We start from the raw sequence: 19,224 nt of genomic DNA, 5'->3' as shown, positions 1-19,224 counted from the left end.
CTCCAACCTGGAGCAAAGTCCACTGTTGCATAAAGACCCTGGAGAGCCCCACATTTCAAGTGAAACTGGCTTGCACCATCAGTTGTGAAGAGCACCACCTCATCCCCAAGATGCAGGCGAAAGAGCTTCAGAAGGAAACGCAGGTAGTCGTAGTCGCAAGCGAAGTAGCTCCCATACTCATTCTCTACCTGTAGAGTCAAAGCAAATCAGTAAAGCCATAGCCAACTCAGTCTGCATCCGATAGCAGAACAAAGCACAAGTCCAACCCTCTTCTTCCTTTGATAGTAATATCGAAAATCTCATTTTAACTCCAGATCTGAAGAGCAGGAGAACACAAGACTCATTCCTCTCACCTGGATTTTAAAGTGGAGCCATCACTGTGCATAGCTAAGCCATTTTCCTTCAAAATTCCACAACCCCCAAAGTACCGACTTAGCTACAGTGATAATACAGTCTCTACTACAAGTTGAGATCTGTAACACACCTCCTGAGCAGACCAATAAAACCATAGAACAGACAGTGAAATGATCAAAACTGCAACAAAACTGAACATTCAGAACAGAGACATCTACAAAGGGCTCTCATGAGCCACAAGCCCTGCAACTGACTCAAAAGGACTTAAGGGAGAACTACTCTTCTAATACTGAGAGGTACACATCTTGCCCCTTTTCCAAAGAGAGGAACTTTTCAGCTCCAGATTCAACAGATTCCAATCCTGAAGGTCACTTCTGAAAATCCTGTTACAAGCATCTTATTTCTGCCAAAGAATAATTTTTCCCAGTGCTTCTGCTCAATAGACAAAACACACTGTTCAACAAAATTATCTTGTGCATATCACAAGAAGGGTCCCTTATCCTATCCTGTGCCAGCTGGGGAGTTTAAAGAAACTGAAATAAAGCTTTTTTATGATCAAATACTACAAATATAGTACAATCACTCCCACACATCTCGAAGGAGTTTCAGACAGAAGCTACCCACCATAAACACACAAAATTGCATCCCGAAACATTTACAACTTAAGTTAGGTGCTAAATTAGGCTTACTCCATACTGCATTTGCTTCTATCTAAAGGTATTCGTATTCCCCTTTCCCTTGTCAGATTGTTTCAGGCAACTGAAATGCATTTTGGCTTTATGTGAGAATTGCCATGAACCTCAGATCTAAAAAGCTACACAAGTTCCCTCTATTGCTTTATTTGGCTGTGGGAAACAACTTTGACAGAGCAGATGAGTGCTCTCTGAGTTCTAGAAACAGTGGATTCAGCTCTTTAGAATAAGGTATTGCATCAGAATCTTGCAGCTATCTGAAACTTAAGAAATACCTGTCACACCACCACCCAAGACCCATGGAGTGTCTGAAAGAGCTGTGTAAGCATTCATGCTGCTCAGGTTCATCTGATTTTCAGAAAATTACCTGCACCATGATGATTGGACCTCCATTTTGATAGAGATAAGGTCTCATCTTTGGCAAAAGGACACTCATCCATCTCTCTACCGCTTCCAGGTAATCTGATACACAAAGTATAAATGTTTCACAACTTTTCTGCTTTTTTTTACTTTTGTTTTAAATTACATATGGGTCATCTTTATGTAGTGTTCTAATTATGTAAATTATGAACAGCATTTAATGAACAGATTGCTCTAGTACTTGAACAAATATGCACTTAAGCTTGTTTATAAATGCTTCCAGTGCAGTTTGGTAAAAAATAAAAGATTTAAATACTGATCAACGTGGAAAATTATCAAAGGGACTTCATTATGCCTCACAGGTTGTCCTAATACATATCAACAGGAAGACAACTTCAACTGTTGATCTATGTGCTATTTTTTAAAATACATAATTTAACCCACAATCAGCAGAACTGAAGTTGGATATGATATCTATATATTCATCCTCTACATGCATTCCAATAAACACATTAATCTCCTGTCTCATTCTTCATTGTCTGGTCCAATAACAGAAGCACATGAGAATGCTGTAACTCGTCCTGGATTGCACACTGACCAGTCAAGAAGGATACCCATTACGAGTGGCTATGGCAAATCCAAAACCCTCAAAGCTGAAGCTACCTGTCTTTTTCTCAATGGTCACAATGATTTGTTTCTTGGCACCAACTTGACCATACCTTCGAAACTTTGTCCCCTACTTTGACTGTTCTACACGCTTTTTGAATACACACTTATAACCAAAAGTACTGAAGATTTTACTCACAAGAAAACTTGAGCTGAAATATGAATTATCTAGTAATGGCTCAAACAGCAAGTTGCCTTGCTTGCTACAGTGGATTTTTGATCGTCTTTTTTGATGCCTCTACCTGAATCAGAAGACCTGAGAACAATAGATTTCTTTTCCAACAGCCATGCAGGAAGACCTCCCTGGGAAAAGAAAGGGAAACACTTCAGTGACATTTTTAGGAAACCTAAGAAGAATTTAGCCTTTTATCAAGACATATACTGAAAGATATATACTGAAAACTGTTTTTCTACAAGAAAGTAGTAATTCCTAATGTAAAAAACAAATACAGAGTAAGTTTGAATTGTAAGAAGTCACTTAGGATGCATGGATTTTGTTTAACACACTAAACCATAACTCTTGTCTAAGGATACACCAAGTTAAGTTTGTCTACTTTAAGAAATACTTGCACTAGATTTACCCTAGAAGTGAGCTGTTACAAAAGGTTGTATACCATGTCCCATTCTGCACAGATGTAAGGTCCAGCTCGCAGGATAACAAGCAATCCAGTATCATTGGCAAGCTGCAGGAAATACTCTAGATCTTTGCCACCAAAAAAGTCATATGTGCCCATCTGGGGTTCGTGGTAGTTCCATGGGACATACCTATTAAGAGAGAAAATCACCTTCCGTTAGGAAACGGACTAAATCAGAATTCTGAAAAACAACTATTTGCGCTACATGTCCCCAAGATCAGTAATGCTGCTGATCCTTTGGATCAGTAAAATACAGGAGTAACTCTACGGCCTTTCTTCTGTCAAGTATTTCAGATGGCAGAAGGCATTAAAATTAATACTGAAATTCGGGTTATGTCTACAGCAGTCCCTATCAGAACAAGAACAGGTTCTGGTAGTGCCATTTTGAAATCATGATGTCTGTTCCAAAATTAAACAAACAGTTTTGAAGCTGGCAGTGCATCTGGCAGCTGCATAGTGGTGGAAGGCTGATGAGGAGATGAATGTGGTAAACCACTCATGAAGGAAGAGGCCAAGAACGAGCTTGCCCAAAACAGCACATGACCCTTCACGAATGGAACACCCAGCTTGCACAGGGAACACCAATCAGGCTGACAGGTCTATGCTGCTGCCACTGCAAAGAACCTGAAAAACACCTAAGCCTCAAATGATATTACATCTAGGTCCTGAAAATTTTCTTTGAGAAGGAACAATGCAAGTTCTGGAAAACCACCATTGAAAGAACAATTAAGTTGTGAGCTGTTAAGGTGCCCAAGAGCTTGGACAAAGTAAAGCTTAATTTCAACTAAGTAATAAAGGCGCCAAACAAGCAGATCACCATTTGAATGAACACCTCCCTCCTACCTCCAGGACTTAGGAGACCACAACCACAGCACAGAACATCTCACAGAAGTAAAAAAAAAATACACTCGGTTCCAAGACAACAAAGAAACAGTAATCTACCAAATACCATGAGTAGTGTTGTAGCTGATGATCCCTGCTTGAAAACTGTGTTTTGTTTGCCATGGTACTAAGTGGCAGTCCAGCACAGACAGACTAAAATTAGGGATGAGTACACCCTGAGCAAGGATTCAAGGGAATGCAAAAACTCATTCTTCTAAAATTTCTAAAATTCACAAAACTCTGTCTAGTCAAGCAAAGATCCTCTCAGGCAACATTTTTCTTACTGCCTGGGTTTGTTAGTATGTTGTTCCACATTTAATTTTGTAAAAACCACCAAAGAGGGAAAGAAAGTCCCCAGAACAATGCTTTCAATAAGGAAGAGAACCAGGAACCCTCTCAGGAGTACACTACTAAAATGGCCATACACAGACAGACATGCACATGAACATCAAACACAAATATAATCTTTCAACCTTGGTGAATATTATAGCATCTCAAATAACAAAATTTTAAGCCACTGTTTGAAATGATAAAGCTTCAAATTTGTGTGCCAGGATGGAGTCAAAGCAATGCCCTCAGGCATCAAAATGCAGATATTCCCCTCTGTGTGGTAAATTTTATTTCTGTGTCAAGCTGCTCTAATTGTTTCTGAAGCACAATTACCTCACTTGTAAAACAAACTACATGTGCATTTAATGAATTTATGAATCATGTGAAAATCTTCTCATTGAAGTTTTATGAACTTGTTCAGAAACAAGTCTTAAGGTTTAAATACATTTCATACTGTCTGAGGAGAGGATGAAAGGGTTTCTCCAGCTCCCTTATGCTCAAGATGGAAGCAGATAGAAAAATTCTTCCAGAAACAGCTTTCATTTATGTCACATGCTTGACCACAACACTGGAAAAAAAAAGCAGATTCTAGCAGAGAAAAAGGGAAGAAGAAGAAAAAAACTTACATGAAACCATTTTTTTATATAATGAATCATGACAAGAATTTATTTTAAACACTGGTCTAAAAATTGTTACTAAGACACTTTAATCCCTCAATGTATTTTCTACAGCTAGTGATGTTTTCAAATAAAATTATATTACTTTGAAATTGTATTCTTCAATGAGTATAACTGTTACAATTGTACAATTGCTAGTTGTATACCATTGTCAAAATTTACAGTCAGTTGTTAATCCTGCAGTGCTTTAGCTACAGAATAATGAATTTATAAGGGAAACTCTCATTTTTTAAACTTGAATGATGGTATTTCTTCTTTACTTGAATTTACTTTCCATTTACATACAATTTCTAAGCTTCATGCTGTAACCTCCCTTTCCTTAGAAGTCATAGATTTCTTCTCCTATTTCAGAGATTATCAACAGGCAAAAAAAAAAATCACTCTTCAACTTCCTTAATGTACAAGGTAATTCTTTCTGTAATACCAGAGAGGGATTTTTTAAATAGTGTAAAATCAAATAAATTGTACTACTTTTATAAATCAGCATGCTAGTTAAATTACTCCCATATGAGTCTTTAGAAACAGTAATTTGTGTTTAAACTTTAAATATTCCATATTCTAAACAGCAGCTCCCTCATAGAAGGACTTTATACAGATTTACATCTTTCTGCTCATTAGTCAACAAATAAAGTAAAACAAATAAAATGCTCGATATTTTTTTTAACTTTTTATGATCCTGTAAAGGTAACTGCAGATTCTTCCAAGCAGTGTCTCCACTGATCAGCAAATCCTGTATATATCTTCAGCCCCATCTAGTGCCTAATTCTTTATCTGCTCTGTACAAGACAAACTCCAAATGTTCTGTGCTTTCCAGATGCCTTTGTCAGCCAGCACCCATTTCCAGTTGGCAGACACAGTTTAGAAACTGAAAACAATGACAGTTACCTGTGTGACCCAGACACTTCTGCTGAGGTGGGAAGTGAGCTCCTCAGCATCCTCCTCCACCACCTTCTGGGATGCCACACCAACCACAACATTAAATTTCAACATGCTCTTTAGAAGGGTAGGCCTTGATCTCTTAGGTTTTAATATAAGATCAAGCTTACTGTCATCTGTTTTCTTATGATCTGCTATTGCTTAAGGTGCTACCAGGTGCAGACAGTTATATCCATGTACTGACTTCACCTGTTCCAGAGTCCAGCAGGAGCTGCTGCCTCAATCATGAGCTGAATGATGCATCAAGACATAGAGAGCCCTTTGGAAAAAAGGCTGCAGAGAACAGGAAGGAGAACACATCTGGGTGGCTTTGTCCATGAGGTATTTACAAGCACAATCCCACAATATAAGGATCCTGTTTCCCTTGCAGTGGTAAACCTCACTGGGAACGCCTTGATAAGAACAAGGAAGGCTCCCATATTTCAAATTATAGCAGGACCGTTCCTGTCTTATGGAAAAAAAAATCCCAAGCAGCAAAATCACAGCCTTCAGATGCAGCCTCAAGATTTCAAGTCCAACTACCACATTCTGCCAGAACGTCTGGCAGTGCTGCTGCCTGTTCATTCCAGAATGACTTCACACTATTTCTATCTCTGTCCTTTGCTAGCAGTATTACTGATCCAGGAAAGAGTATACAGAAGAAGAGAAAACAAAAACACAAACACACAGAACAATATCCATTTCTTTACAAAAATCACACAAAATCAGAGACGATTTCTTCGGAGTAATATGGATATTTATAGCTTTATCTCAAATAATCCAGACCAGTAAGATTTGATTACTGGCAAACTTCAAAGGAAAACAAAAGGGGTTTTTGGTCAGTGAGGTGCTTTTTTTAGTATCAGGAGAGAAAGAGTGATTAGTGTCAAATGGAAAGAAACATGCACTGGGTTCTTGTAGAAAATGCAAGGCACAGGAGCATTTCCTGGTTCTAAAGCACAGTTTTAGATTTATCTTTCACCATAGTAGAAAAAATTCAGAGGTGAGCAATAATAGGAGAGAAACTCGGAGAATCTCGGTGTGGTCTTAGAAAAACAAAAGGAGACTAATGAAGCTGTTATGATGTGATCCAGCAACAACACCTAAAGCCACAGGTGCCGTAATCACAGCACCTTTTGTGCCAGAACAGACATAGCTCAGCTCTCCCAAGACCAACAGAGATAAGTTGTCAACAGCAAAAGAACAAATTTTCACTTCTTCCTGCACAGCAGAAAGTAAAGCAGAGTAAGGGATCTCAACAAGGGATAAAAGCAGAAAAGAAAGAAGGAAAAAACCCATTATGTTAGGGGGAGATCACAAATGAAGAGGGTGAAAGCAATGAGGAGAAACCCAAACTGGCCCTGCAGTAATTTTGCCATTGAACAACGGTGACAAGGGGAATGGAAAAAAATATTCCTATCTCAAAATGCCAGTGATGCAGCAGAGACATAAAAAGGGGAAAAAAAAAAAGAAAAGGAAAAAAAAAGAACTGTTGGAAAGAGCTGGAAATGAACAAAGGGCACTGAAAACACATGGGTGTTGGAAGGAAGGAGGAAAATTAATCAGACGTAAGGGAAGTATGAGACACTGGATCATAGGAGTCACAGAGTCACTGTCTGGACTCAGGCTGACCTTCAAGCCAGACACCAAAAGGTGTAATTTTCAGGTCCACTTTTATTTCAGCAAAAAGTAATTACCTGGGCAAATCCAGCAACCCTGCCCTGAGCACATGTGTTGCTTAATCCCATTGCTCTTATTAATGTGAGCAAAGACAGAACTTGATTCTTTAATAGAAAACAACAAAAACAACCACAAAAAACACTCACCAGAGAGTGACTGCATCATCCTAACATAGGGAAGAGTCTTAAGATATGCAAAAAAATAGAGAACCCTAAATTTAGAAAAATTCAACTTTTTCCCTTCCCCCACTGTCTGTTCTTCACATACTAACTGACTAGTCTCATCCCCAAGTGTACAAAGCAACCATGCAACTTGCAGGTCTAAAAACAATACAGATTTCAAGGGTGAGAAAGGAGAGGTGGTACAACACTCTCACTGACCCTACCGGCTCTGCACTGTCAGAACATGCCCTTTTTATAGAACAGAGCAGGTGGTTTCAAAGAGAAGCTCTAAGACTTGCAATGACTTAAGAAAAGAAAACCAACCTGTTTTGGGAATTACAGCCATCGCCTGAAAAGACTGTGCCTTATACACCTCCACCACTTCCCTTGTTAAGGAAGCCATGGCAAAAATAAAAGCAAGTTGAATTTTTTTTTTTAATCTGTGCCTCATCTGCTGAATTAAGTACACAACCAGGTAGAAAAGGCAAGAAAAATGGACTAAGGGTTTTGGACACACACACAAAACTGAAAGCTGTTCAAACTTTTTTTTTTTTTAAAAACTACACCTAATTCCCAATCATTTATCTAAATTTAAATGCTCCTGGTGAAGTAGCTTGAAATAGTTTTTAAATGTTACTACAGTCTGCACCAACATTTTCAAGGCCTCTGGGTGACACCAACCCAGGCTGTATTAACGTTATTGTCTCCTCTCACCTAGTCTGCTGTTTGACCAGGGAGTACAATATCCCTGGCAGAGCATGTACAATTGTTCCGTAGTTGCCAAAGTTCACAGTCCAACAATTTATTTCAGGTCACATTTGCACCCTGGGTTGTGAAGCAAGAGGTGCTGCCTATCATCAGGAAAACAGACTGCTGGATACAACCTGCCCAGCTGCCCCCATTTATGTGGTTAAAGGTCATCCTGTACCACCCTTCACTTCTCCAGAGCCTCCTCACCTTCCTCTATTACTGGAAAAATAATAAACAAGTAACAATGGCATCATTCCTCCTAATGACTTCTCATACAGCTCCCAGGATCACAAATCACTTGGAAAATCAACAGCTACTCACGTCTGAATGGCATCAAGCCCTGCCATCTTCATCTTCAACAGGCGGTCCTTCCAGTAATACAAGGGCACTCGCGAGTAGTGAATGCTACCGGAGATGTAACGGAAAGGTTTCCCATCCTTGACAAAGCAGTTGGAATCATAATCAATCCCAAAACTCCTCTCAGGTACATTCTGTACACAGTAACAAAAAAAAAAAAATACACAGCATAAATTTTCTCTGCCTTGAAAGACACAAAGAACAGGCTATACAACATCTCTGGGTTGTCTACAATAGAAGATACAATGGTCCTAAAATAAGAGATGGTAAATGACTTTCCTCCAGCTGTCCCTAGCCTACCTGAGTCAGCACAACAAATCAGCAAAAGACAGCCAGTGCAATGTGTTACAGGATAAAAGAACAAGGAAAATATAGTTCAAAGAAAACACACTCCCCCCTGAAAAATGGAGGACGAAATTGCTAAGCTAATATGCCTATCCCTAGACTGTCATTAAACAGAGCAACTGAGGTTTAACAATACATTTCAAGACTACAAATTCCAAGGAGGAAGACAACAGCATGTTCCATCTGCAACAAAGGCATTATTTTACAGAAAACCTAAAAAAAATTGTGGTAAATGCCCTAGATACACACAGCAATTCAAAGCATTCTGCCAACAGCGAACAAGTGAAATTGTGTGCTGGACGTGTAACAACAGATATGAGAGGATACAGCAGGGAAACAGGAAAAGCAAGGGGCTGCCAAGTGCTGCACAGCAGATGCTTTTTATGCTCTGTTTCCACAAACATGGACCCATTCTTAAGATTATTTAACTTTACTAAGATAAATAAATCTTTACTTAACAAAGGTATGGGCATGTCAGGCCTCTCCAAAATCAGTACCACACAGAATTCAGAAATACAAACCAACTGCTCTGGAATAACTGCTGTAGTAACTCCAGGCTCTTAGACCTCAAGCAAACTATTGCTGCAGAGGATGCACAGGTACGTACAGCTGCTTACTTCCTGTTCAATTTAAATGTATGTGACTTTTTCCTGATCTTTCATTTATAACCTGCATCTTGATGGCTGGGCATGCTGCACTAGGATGGAATTGTTCTGTGTGTACCCATGAAGGAAACTATTCACCCTTACAGACACCAAGCAGATGTTTCACATTCTTCAAATGTTTTGACTCTAGGGCACTGAGACAAGTAACAGCACTAATGCAGAGCTGAGTGCTTCAAAATTATCATGAGTAAGTGGAACTCAGAAACCAAGCACAACACAGAAAAGAAACCAAAAAAATCCACCACTATGGATAGAAGCACTTTACACATCAAAAAACCTTTATCCCTGGAAATAAGAAGAGGCAAAATAAATTGCTGTGGTGTCCTCTGTAAGAGGATTTTAGCCCCCTTATTCAGACTAACCACATTAAGGGGTCTATGGAAAAGACACTTGTTCCATTCATGGCAGAGAACTGTTGAGATGATAAATACTGAAAAAACTGTTACATGCCCTCAGGGACAGACACTTCTAGCAGAGAGCCATGGCTATCTTAAAACAATTAAAAGGAGGTATTAATTATTAAAGTGGTTATCATTGAACCAGTTACCATTTAGAAGTCAGGTTTTTAAAGCTGTGACCACAGCTGTAAATCACCTTCCCAACACTTCCTGACAGTGTTATTACATGGGTGAGGAGAGGGAGGAAGCTACCAGAATACTTGAATTCACCTCATTCATTGTAAACAGACTTGCTTCATGATCAATTCTTCAGCATTACTTCATTGTCAGTGGATGATCCAGGGCTTGCAACAAAAACAAGAGAGTTGTCCTCATGAATTTATGTCTGGCTCTGCCAGTACTGTATACTCACCGTTGTGAACATGCAGGAATTTGTTCCCACTTTGTCTCCCTAGAAGACGGGGCAGTTGGTAAGCAACACACACCAGCAGCACTGCTTGGGGTGCCAGTTCCTTCATACCAAATCATATCAGTGCCCAGCTGAAAATTCACACCCTTACGGGCAATGGTATAATGTTGCACCTTACATCCTCAGAGCATACTCACATGGAAAAGAGAAGAACTAAAGAATTTGTCCTTGCTTAAATCAAGTAAAAGTTTATTTTTGCAACCTTAATGCTATTTCAACATTTTATAATAGCTGAGATTATTTAATTTAATCAAAACTATACTGTTACATGTCTCTCGACATCTTTTTTCCCATCTTCAACACACAGAACTGTTTATCAGTAGCAAAATCTCTCACTGTCCAAATTTACAAAACAGGAGTGTATTTTCTTATTTAGAAAGCAAACAAATGCAGGTATAAATCCTCCATCTCTGAAAATTTTTAGCCTCTCTTCACAGAACACCTCTTTCTCTACCTCAAAGCTTAAGTATTAAAACTGAGAAGCACAAATCACTCATTTTCTTCTGTTCCTTTCAAAAAATTGTCTTAGTAACCTTTCTCTGCCTTCTCCTTTTCTCTGCATCATATCCTCACCCCAGCTGTCTGCACCTTCTTCCACTAGTAAGCTTTAGGCAAATATAATAGTGGCCTTTTCTTTCCCACTTTCCAGCACGCCTCATTTAGCAGTGGGGGTGTAAGAGTTTCTAAAACTAGTCAGGTTTATTCTTGGTAGCTTTTTGTTGGTAAATGGAATGAGTGTGTTAAAACTATTCAGCACAAACTGCTGCAATGCATACTGGTACAAAATAAAAGGTCATTAGAGGCCTCGTGCTTGATTATAAGAATAAAGTTTTATTAAATCCCAACATTTAAAGCATTTCTTATACCACAATTTACATATTTTCCAATCCATTCTATAGCAATTATATAATAAATATAATTTTCACTATGTGACAATACTATTATATTCTGCTATTAATTCTGACATCAATTAACTCCTCCTCAGCCCCAAGTGAACTGGCCTTTTATAGAATGAAATATATATTCATTTAGTTAAGTTCTCCAGATTAAATACATTACACATACACACATAAAATTTACAAAAAAAATATTAAAAATTACAAAATAAGCAGCACAGCAATTTTTCTTCATCTGAAATACTGAACACAGGTCTGAATTGTGCACATTCAAATCAAACTGGAAAAAGTATAGAAAGAACTTTGAAGAACAGTTAGAGATTGCTGATTAGAGACATTATAGAAATGGTTCATTCCTTTTATCAAACAGAAAGTTGATCTAGGATACTTTCCATTCATAATTAAAAAGCAAAATAAGAAAAGGCTTTCAAGTCTTTTGGCACAGAAAGAAAACATTTTAAGTAAGAAGTAATCACCAAGAAAACAACCTTTCAGAGGGAGAGATACAAAAATAAAAATGGGAAAGAACTAAATTACATCAGGAGAACTGAATAAATTTATGAAATGACAATATGACCACTCCTAAAAGGATGCACATCTGCTTCTGAAAGGATATGTAACTATCTTCCAAGAGAGGCACATACAAAGTAAGGAAGAAATTCTGGGATGGAAGGATCCCTTCAGCTACGTTTTTGCACCGACTTAATCAGAATGAAGAGAGAAATAAAAAAGGCAGGAAAAAAAAACTAAATAATACTAGTAACACACTGAGAAGCTGACATGATCTAAAATCAGTCCCACAAATGCCTCCTGTTGAGGAAACTGGCTTAACAATTAGCCTTCTTAACGTGGTAAAAACATTCAGTGCAACAAGTGTAAAAATCCTCCTGGACTACTGGCCAGGTGAGAATACTCTGCACCACTAAACCCAGAACACAGGTCGTAACTGAAGGCCTGTTGATAAGTAACCAGAGGGTTATAGGCTATCAAAATTCCCTCTTCATAAGACCATCTGACACCATGTCACCGGCTGCAAAAAGCCTCAGATGGCTCCCACATGGACAGTAGGCAGTATTGAATACACATGGAAACTTTAGGATACTTAAGCAGATATTATCACAGAATCATAAAAAAAAAGTTTATAACATTATAAGTGATGGGAAACAGAAATTATCTAATCTGGCAAGCAGAAAGCATGGCTGGTAAGGTATTCAGTTTTCAGACTTTTGAAAGAGGATTGACTTCTCTAACAATTCCACTAACCTTCATGACACATTTACAGTATTTCTCATTATTCCTGAGTAAAAATTTAAGATGTTTGTACAGAGAAGCAGGATGCAAAACCAGCACAGGAATTAGAAACTCTGCCTGGGAGATGTCTGGAGTGGATGAAGTCAAACCTCAAAATTTAACTTATAAAAACCCTCAACTTGACAAAGTTTGGTGGTACTTTTCAAATGCACCCCCATCTATCTCCTTTAATATGAGAAAATAAGCTGAAAAACAAAACCAAGTGTTTATGGTTGTCTGGTTCAGGATCACACAGGAAGGCAGGAAAAGACTGAACACCACAGCTCTGGTCTTCCACCCCCAGTCTCCTGGATAAGAACTGCTCTCTTCTGCCCCATGCTGTGTGTCTGCCTGAGAGGAACAAGGGCAGGGGTGGGCAGAAAGGCAGAGCAAGGGAAACCCTGCAGCTACAGCTGCAGATGACAGAGGCAAGATTCCCAGGTTCCAATTCTTTGCGATGTTTCATGCAGCAACAATGACGGGGGAGAGGAGGAGAGAGATGATGCACGGAAGTGTTTCATCAGCCTGGACAAAAGTCACACATTATTTTACATCCTGGCTTTCTTAAGTGAATACAAAGATACAGAAACAAGGATGTTTATACAAATTATTCTCTAATACCTCAAAATTCCCATAATTATGTTAATTTATTATAAACCCTTCTATGAAAGATGGGAAGGAATCCTCCATCCCTCATTATCCTGTAGCAGTTACTCTGCTATGTGCCCATCAGACAACCAGGACACTGATATGCACATGTTCTATGGGAAAGTCACCTGCTGCAGTTTAGTCTCATTAAAAGAGGACATAATTTACTTAAATATTAAAGCCTTTAACAAATTTCAAGCATTAACTTATTTGCATTGTTTGTAAATAGCATCTACTTACTCTTGCAAGAGAAAAATGATGGAGGAGAAATTAGGCAGAAAGAAAAAAATACACAATGAAGACAAAAGACACTGAGTATTTCAGCTTTGGAATTAGTGCTTTATATAAGGAGGTACTGTATGCTCAGATAGCAACTGAAGTTAATTTTGCATTTTTCCTCATTTGCTTTCATTAGAGCTATTTTCAGTAAGCAATTACTGGATGCCCAGCTATTCTGGGGAAAATGCCTGAGAAAGACAGCTACTTTCACCTTCTGGTGTCAGTCTCACCAACTTTTTAACTGGACAAAACTGAATTTTAGAACTGATGCCTGTAAACTTAGAGTACTAGTAAGAAGCACAGACTGGAAGCCCTGGTGCATGCTGCATACAGCTAGCAGGATAAAGATATCCAGCCCCAATGAAAAAAAAAACAAACCCTAAACTACTGAATTATTCACTTCCCACAACAACTCTAACAAAAGGCTCCTAGAGTTTACATACTCAGTGCACATTCTTACAGGCCTTTCTGCAAAACATGCATAAGTGACTTCACTGCACATGCTCAGAACTTCACCTGCTTGAGATTTGATAAGGCAGCTGCCCGATGGATACCAAACAGTGGAACATGAAGCAGCTGCAGGACACAGGTACTACTCAACATGCACAGGACACACGTTATCTCCATGACATCAGTGTTATCTTTAAATGCAGAACCTCAACAATAATGAACTCAAAGACCTAATTTCTTCAGTAATTTAATATGTCCCAAATTTGTTTCACAGGCCCAAGATACAGTTAGTGTTTTCTGCTCAAACTTAACAGAACCTGCTGAAGCTCAGCCCAACACATTTTCTCTGGCTTCCCTGAAAAAGAATTTGCTTTATAGTAGGAGAGCCAATATACTGGCAAAAAAAAAAAATTCAAAATTAGAAGTCTGTCAAATGGAAAACTCCTCAAGGAGAACGTAGAATAATCTCTGTTATTTCAGCTCTGCTGCCCAGCCGCATGGGTATTCCATAGTACATCGTCCCTGGGCTGACGTAGACGAAGGTATTCTGCCCAACTTGGTACAAGCCAACAAAGAATGGATTCAGAAGATAAGCTCCAGCATTTAGAGGGAAAATCTGCCCTCCGTGAGTATGGCCAGAGAGAATTAAATTTATGTCTGGTCTCTCCTGAAGGGCCCACTTTGCAGCAATTGGCTGATGAGCTAAGAGCACTATTGCATGCTCACTGCTACAACCTCTGAGAGCTTTTTTCAAATCCATGCCATGTCCCGAGTAGCGCAACACATCTGCTTCAATATCATCCACACCAGCCAGGCAGAACCAGTCAGAAGCGCTCTTTGGTGAAACAATCTTCACATTCTCATTATGCAACGGCTGAATGTTAAATGATTTTAACAGATCGAACCAGTTGCTAACATCTGAGGTGTAGTACTCATGGTTTCCTGTGACAAAGTAAGTTCCCAAAGGGGAATCAAGTTCTCCCAGAGGCTCAACAGCAGGTCGTATGATCTTTGCTTCAGCATCAGATAGGTCCCCGACAATCACGGTGATATCTGGTTTTAAAGCCTTAACCATTCTCACTATCATGGCAAGCTTGGTCTTCCCAACTGTAGGCCCCAGATGGATATCTGAAAGCAACACCACTTTCAGGTTATTCATTGTTGAGGGCAGCTTGTGAACTGGAATCTCCACTGAATTCACAGTAGGAGGCTGGGAAGCATTTAACAGCCCAACAACAGTCAGCACGACAGTAAGTAAGACTGACAGAACTGGTTTCAGTGCGGTTCTGTTCTTGTTGCCTGTGCCTGCCTTAGTGCCTCTCCCAGCCAAGAACTTGTAAGCCTGCTCTACAGAGCCTAGAGTGAAGAGGAAAAAGATGAGAATAATATAGGCCCCCAAGCAAGTGTAGGCAGCTAAAGAAAAGAAATAGGGCTCTTCTGCAACAAGAAATAGCAATGTAAAGAAGCTTGAATGAGCCAAAACTAGAAACATGAACACAGCTATTTTCCACAGCATGAAACAGAAGGAGCTGGCAGCTGAAGACCTGGTGAATGTGGTGACTGTGCTTCTCCAAACATGAAGAGACCCCATCAACATGAGTGTATTAGCAAATAGTGCCATCTGCAGCCTTAGAAGCCAGCGTCGCGTCCTGAAATCGAGTTTTTCTGCCAGGTAACTCCGTGATAGCATCATGGAGAAGAAAACCACTCCTGCAGCCACTGCAGCCTTTGCTTCAATGGGCAGTTGCTTGAAGGAGATCATCTTTGCTTCCTGACTGTTCCCTTCTGTTCTGCAGAAGTCTCCAGTAGTCAATAATGTGGTTATGAAGGGATGCCTTGGGTCAACAAAGCCTGCAACCAGGAACCAGTAAGAGCCGCTTTAAAATATTACACACATTCCCTTTTTCCCAGACTGCAATAAAGGACTGTTATTCTACATACTACACAAGATGCTGAGTCATGCAGAATCACTATCATAAAGACACAAAGGAGATGTCCTGAAGTTGAGTAAATCAGACAACAGAAAAGACTGGATGCTGGAAGTCCCCTTCCAAGCTCCCTGTCTGCCTCCATCAATCATTTCTCCCACACACACCCTTTTCTTTTAAATGCTTTTTTCTCATCAAGACTTCCTAATAGTAGATGGCAATACATCACAACAGGGATGCAATGAGTCCTGGGAACATCCATTATAGCATTTGTAAATCCCATACATGTTCTGGGACTAAGTTGCTTCTGGTATTAACTTAATACATAATTTCTGTTCTTCTTGCCAAGCAGTTGGCTCCACCTGAAAAGCAGGCATCACCCTACATCATTCTTACCAAATGCAAGAGGTCTACTAACACATGCTACACCAGCAGCAAAATCCCCAGTGGAACAGATGCAACTTGGCCCCAGAAACCGCAGATGATCAGCAGATATCCTTGCCTGCTGTTGTGAATCAGATTTCTCCAAAGCCCCGAAAATCAGTAGGATTGGTGAAACTCGCACTCTGTTTTGCTACTCACTTCCAGCTCACTTCCACAACACATAGAGTTTCCCAAGACTCAACACCTGTTCTACTATATCCTGGTCTAACAGGATGCAACCAAGTTGAAAAGGGATTAAAATAGCACACCCTGCTCCTTTAGAGGGAAGCACAGAATCTAATGCATGTTTGCTCACATGTAGACTGAAAGCAAACAAGCAGGCATCTGTTATGTTTAAATGGTAGCAGAATTCCCTGGTTTGCTCTGTATTTTGCTCAGTCACAGTGTTTCTAATAATGCCCAGGTTGCATATTTCTATTTAGAAGAAACCTATTGTTTTATTTTAATCATAGATGAAAAAGTTTGGAAGTCTTTCATAACATACAATAGAGACCACGTCTGACATAACAGTCCCGTAACAGCATACTTATTTTCAAAACACTTCCTGTCTCTCAATCCACACTTAGAGAAAGCAAGCAATCATTACAGCCAAAAGTATCTCAGAACTAGGGCACAAAAGCAGCATTGTAGGGCTCAGCAGTGAGCCTAAGCCCAGAAGTCTACAAACCCCAGTTTGCCAGGTTGCTTATCTGCTGCATATGCCCTTAAGCTAATTTAAAACAACAGCAGCACATCTGTGATGGCAAGACCCTGAACTACTTTGAGGGCTGGACCACGTTTCAAGAAGACCACTTTCTTCACTGCTTGTGGCAGGGAACTGTGGGCTGATAAAGGAAAAATCGCACCCGCCAGCCTCAGCTCAAGCCCTCTCCGTTGTTACTAAACTACTCTTAAGAAATAGTGCTATTTTACACATGTCTCTACAGAAAACACACAGAGCTAGGAAGATAAGAGCACGAGAAATGCTGTATGGATTCAAGTCCATAGGTCCTCCAGGTCCAGAGGTCCTCTATTGCTCTAGACACCATGCAATACTCTGTCTAGACAACAGCAGTCAGAAATGCTGTTTTTAAAGAAATGACAGGACTCTGGCCACAGTCTGTGGTCTGCTCCCTCATGCTCCTTCAGCTGACAACACTGCTACACTAGGGATGTTAGAGGGCAAATCCTTGCAGTCATTTCTGGATGTTGTTTATGAACCTGATGTATTTAAATTTGGCAAATCCATGGTTTTTTTATCTGTTCAGTACTGTCTGGTTCTACAACCACCCATGGCAGCAAATTCTCAAAACTATGTATTTTTACAGTATTTTATCAGTTTGAAACTAACCTATTAAATCCCCTGAAAGTGCTAATACTACCGAGTTTGCAGAGCATTTGTTCTCCATTCCTCTTGCCTGCCACCTTCAAAATATTGGAAGGCTCAGCCACAACCTCACCCCTCAGAGATCACACTAATTGTGATGCAGTCTTCCCTTCCATAAGGTCTTACGTGATGTTGCTCTGCTTTTCATACATCTTTAACCACCTGTGCCCCATCCAACTACAATATCTGTCAAGGGGATAGTGACACTGCCGCGAACTCGAGGCATAAACCACAACTGTGGAGCCAGAAGATTCATCCTTAGGCTGTGGTATTGCATCCCCCGGGACAATGCGGCTACAACAGCATCTATGGAAAACAGGAAAAACCCCTTTCCCTCCTCTCACACACCCACAGGATGAACAAGTTTTCCCACGGGATCTACCAGCAGTGTCGGTACCGGTTCACCCACGGCCCCGCGTTGCTCCGTGAGGCCTCCACGGTTCCTGGGCGCGCTGGGAGCCCCGGCGCCGGCAGCACCGCTCCCGAGGGCGGCACCGCCAGCCCTTCCTCAGCTCCGGCGGGCCGGGAGCGGGCCGGCCTGCTCGGGAGAAGGGCACGGACCCCTCCCTGCCCCGGCTCCGGGATCTCCCCCTCGGCGCAGCCACAAGCCCGGCACCCGCGCCCTGCGCGCCGCCCACGAGCCCTAAATCGCTCATGGTTTAAAAAAGGACCGAGGCAAAGCGCCTTCCTCCAGCGGCGGGAGGAGGCCCCTGCCAGCCCTCCCTCGGCCACGCCGGCCCCCCGCGCCCCTCAGAGCCGCCCCGCTGCCCCCGGGTGTCCTTGGCGGAGGGGGAGGCGAGGCGGGCACTCACCGCCGCCCGGAGGAGCGCGGCCAGGGCGGCCAGCGGGAGCAGGAGCCGCAGCATGGCGGGCGGCAGCCAGGAAACGGCGGCGTCAGCTGACGGCTCCGCCGGGAAACGGCCGCCGCTGGACGGGCATCCCTCCTCCTCCTCTTCCCTCCCCACCGGCACCACGGCAGCGGCGCTCCACCCCTCCGAGCCCGGCCTCCTCCTGCCCTCGCCTCCCGGGTCTCCCCCCCGGGCAGCCCGTCAGGTGCGCCTCAGGCCCTGCGGCTGCGTGCGCTGGTTGCCGTGTTAAAGCGCTGCCGTGCAGGGTCAGGAGCTCACAGGAGACTTTTGGATACAACCTCCCATACTGAATACATCCAAAGATTTCTCTCACACAGCAGTTTCCAAGATGGAAAGGTCTTGGTGACCATTACCTTCCCTGAGCAGCCCATTATCCTGACGGGAAGCACTGGGCCTGGGTGCTCTCCTTCCCAAGTTAAAGCACTGTCATCTCTTTCGGAAGCCCTGCACTAAAATGAAGAGATACCGTCCAATGCAGAGCACATCTCCAAAGATTGCTCCCACACAAAAGGTGCCAGGACAGAAAGCTGGTTCTGGCCTTTACCTCCGGTGGCCAGACCATCATCTGCAGCGCCACATACACTCCAGGCGGTGCAAGGCCGAGGACTTGCCGCAGCTCCCCAGAGGAATGACTGAACAGCCGCCTCTGCCGCCTTGGCTGGGCAGAAAGAGGCATTTACTCAGGGGACGTCACTAAATAGTTCCCAGAGCGGCCTGA

General features: G+C 41.5%; 2 protein-coding genes across 2 annotated transcripts in view; both read right to left on the bottom strand.

Moving 5' to 3' along the window:
• The window catches only part of GLB1 (galactosidase beta 1), a 44,210-nt gene extending 25,627 nt beyond the window's left edge, over window positions 1–18,583 (bottom strand). Inside the window, exons 1-6 of the mRNA XM_058831633.1 lie at window positions 18,450–18,583; window positions 8,424–8,593; window positions 2,687–2,837; window positions 2,315–2,375; window positions 1,414–1,508; window positions 8–188 (exon numbers count right to left, since the gene is read on the bottom strand). Coding sequence (XP_058687616.1) covers window positions 8–188; window positions 1,414–1,508; window positions 2,315–2,375; window positions 2,687–2,837; window positions 8,424–8,593; window positions 18,450–18,503 — 712 coding nt within the window. The 5' untranslated portion in view covers window positions 18,504–18,583. The remainder of the gene's footprint in view (window positions 1–7; window positions 189–1,413; window positions 1,509–2,314; window positions 2,376–2,686; window positions 2,838–8,423; window positions 8,594–18,449) is intronic.
• Window positions 11,036–18,588, bottom strand: TMPPE (transmembrane protein with metallophosphoesterase domain). The gene is made up of 2 exons (XM_058831634.1): window positions 18,450–18,588; window positions 11,036–15,750 (listed from the first exon to the last, which is right to left on the bottom strand). The coding sequence occupies exon 2, from the start codon at window positions 15,659–15,661 to the stop codon at window positions 14,345–14,347; it is 1,317 nt and encodes a 438-aa protein (XP_058687617.1). The 5' UTR covers window positions 15,662–15,750; window positions 18,450–18,588; the 3' UTR covers window positions 11,036–14,344.
• Window positions 18,589–19,224: the final 636 nt, after the last annotated feature.

Source organism: Poecile atricapillus, chromosome 2 (genome assembly GCF_030490865.1).
Source record: "Poecile atricapillus isolate bPoeAtr1 chromosome 2, bPoeAtr1.hap1, whole genome shotgun sequence".
NCBI classification, from domain to species: Eukaryota; Metazoa; Chordata; class Aves; order Passeriformes; family Paridae; genus Poecile; species Poecile atricapillus.
This window is presented reverse-complemented; position numbering and strand designations above follow the sequence as displayed.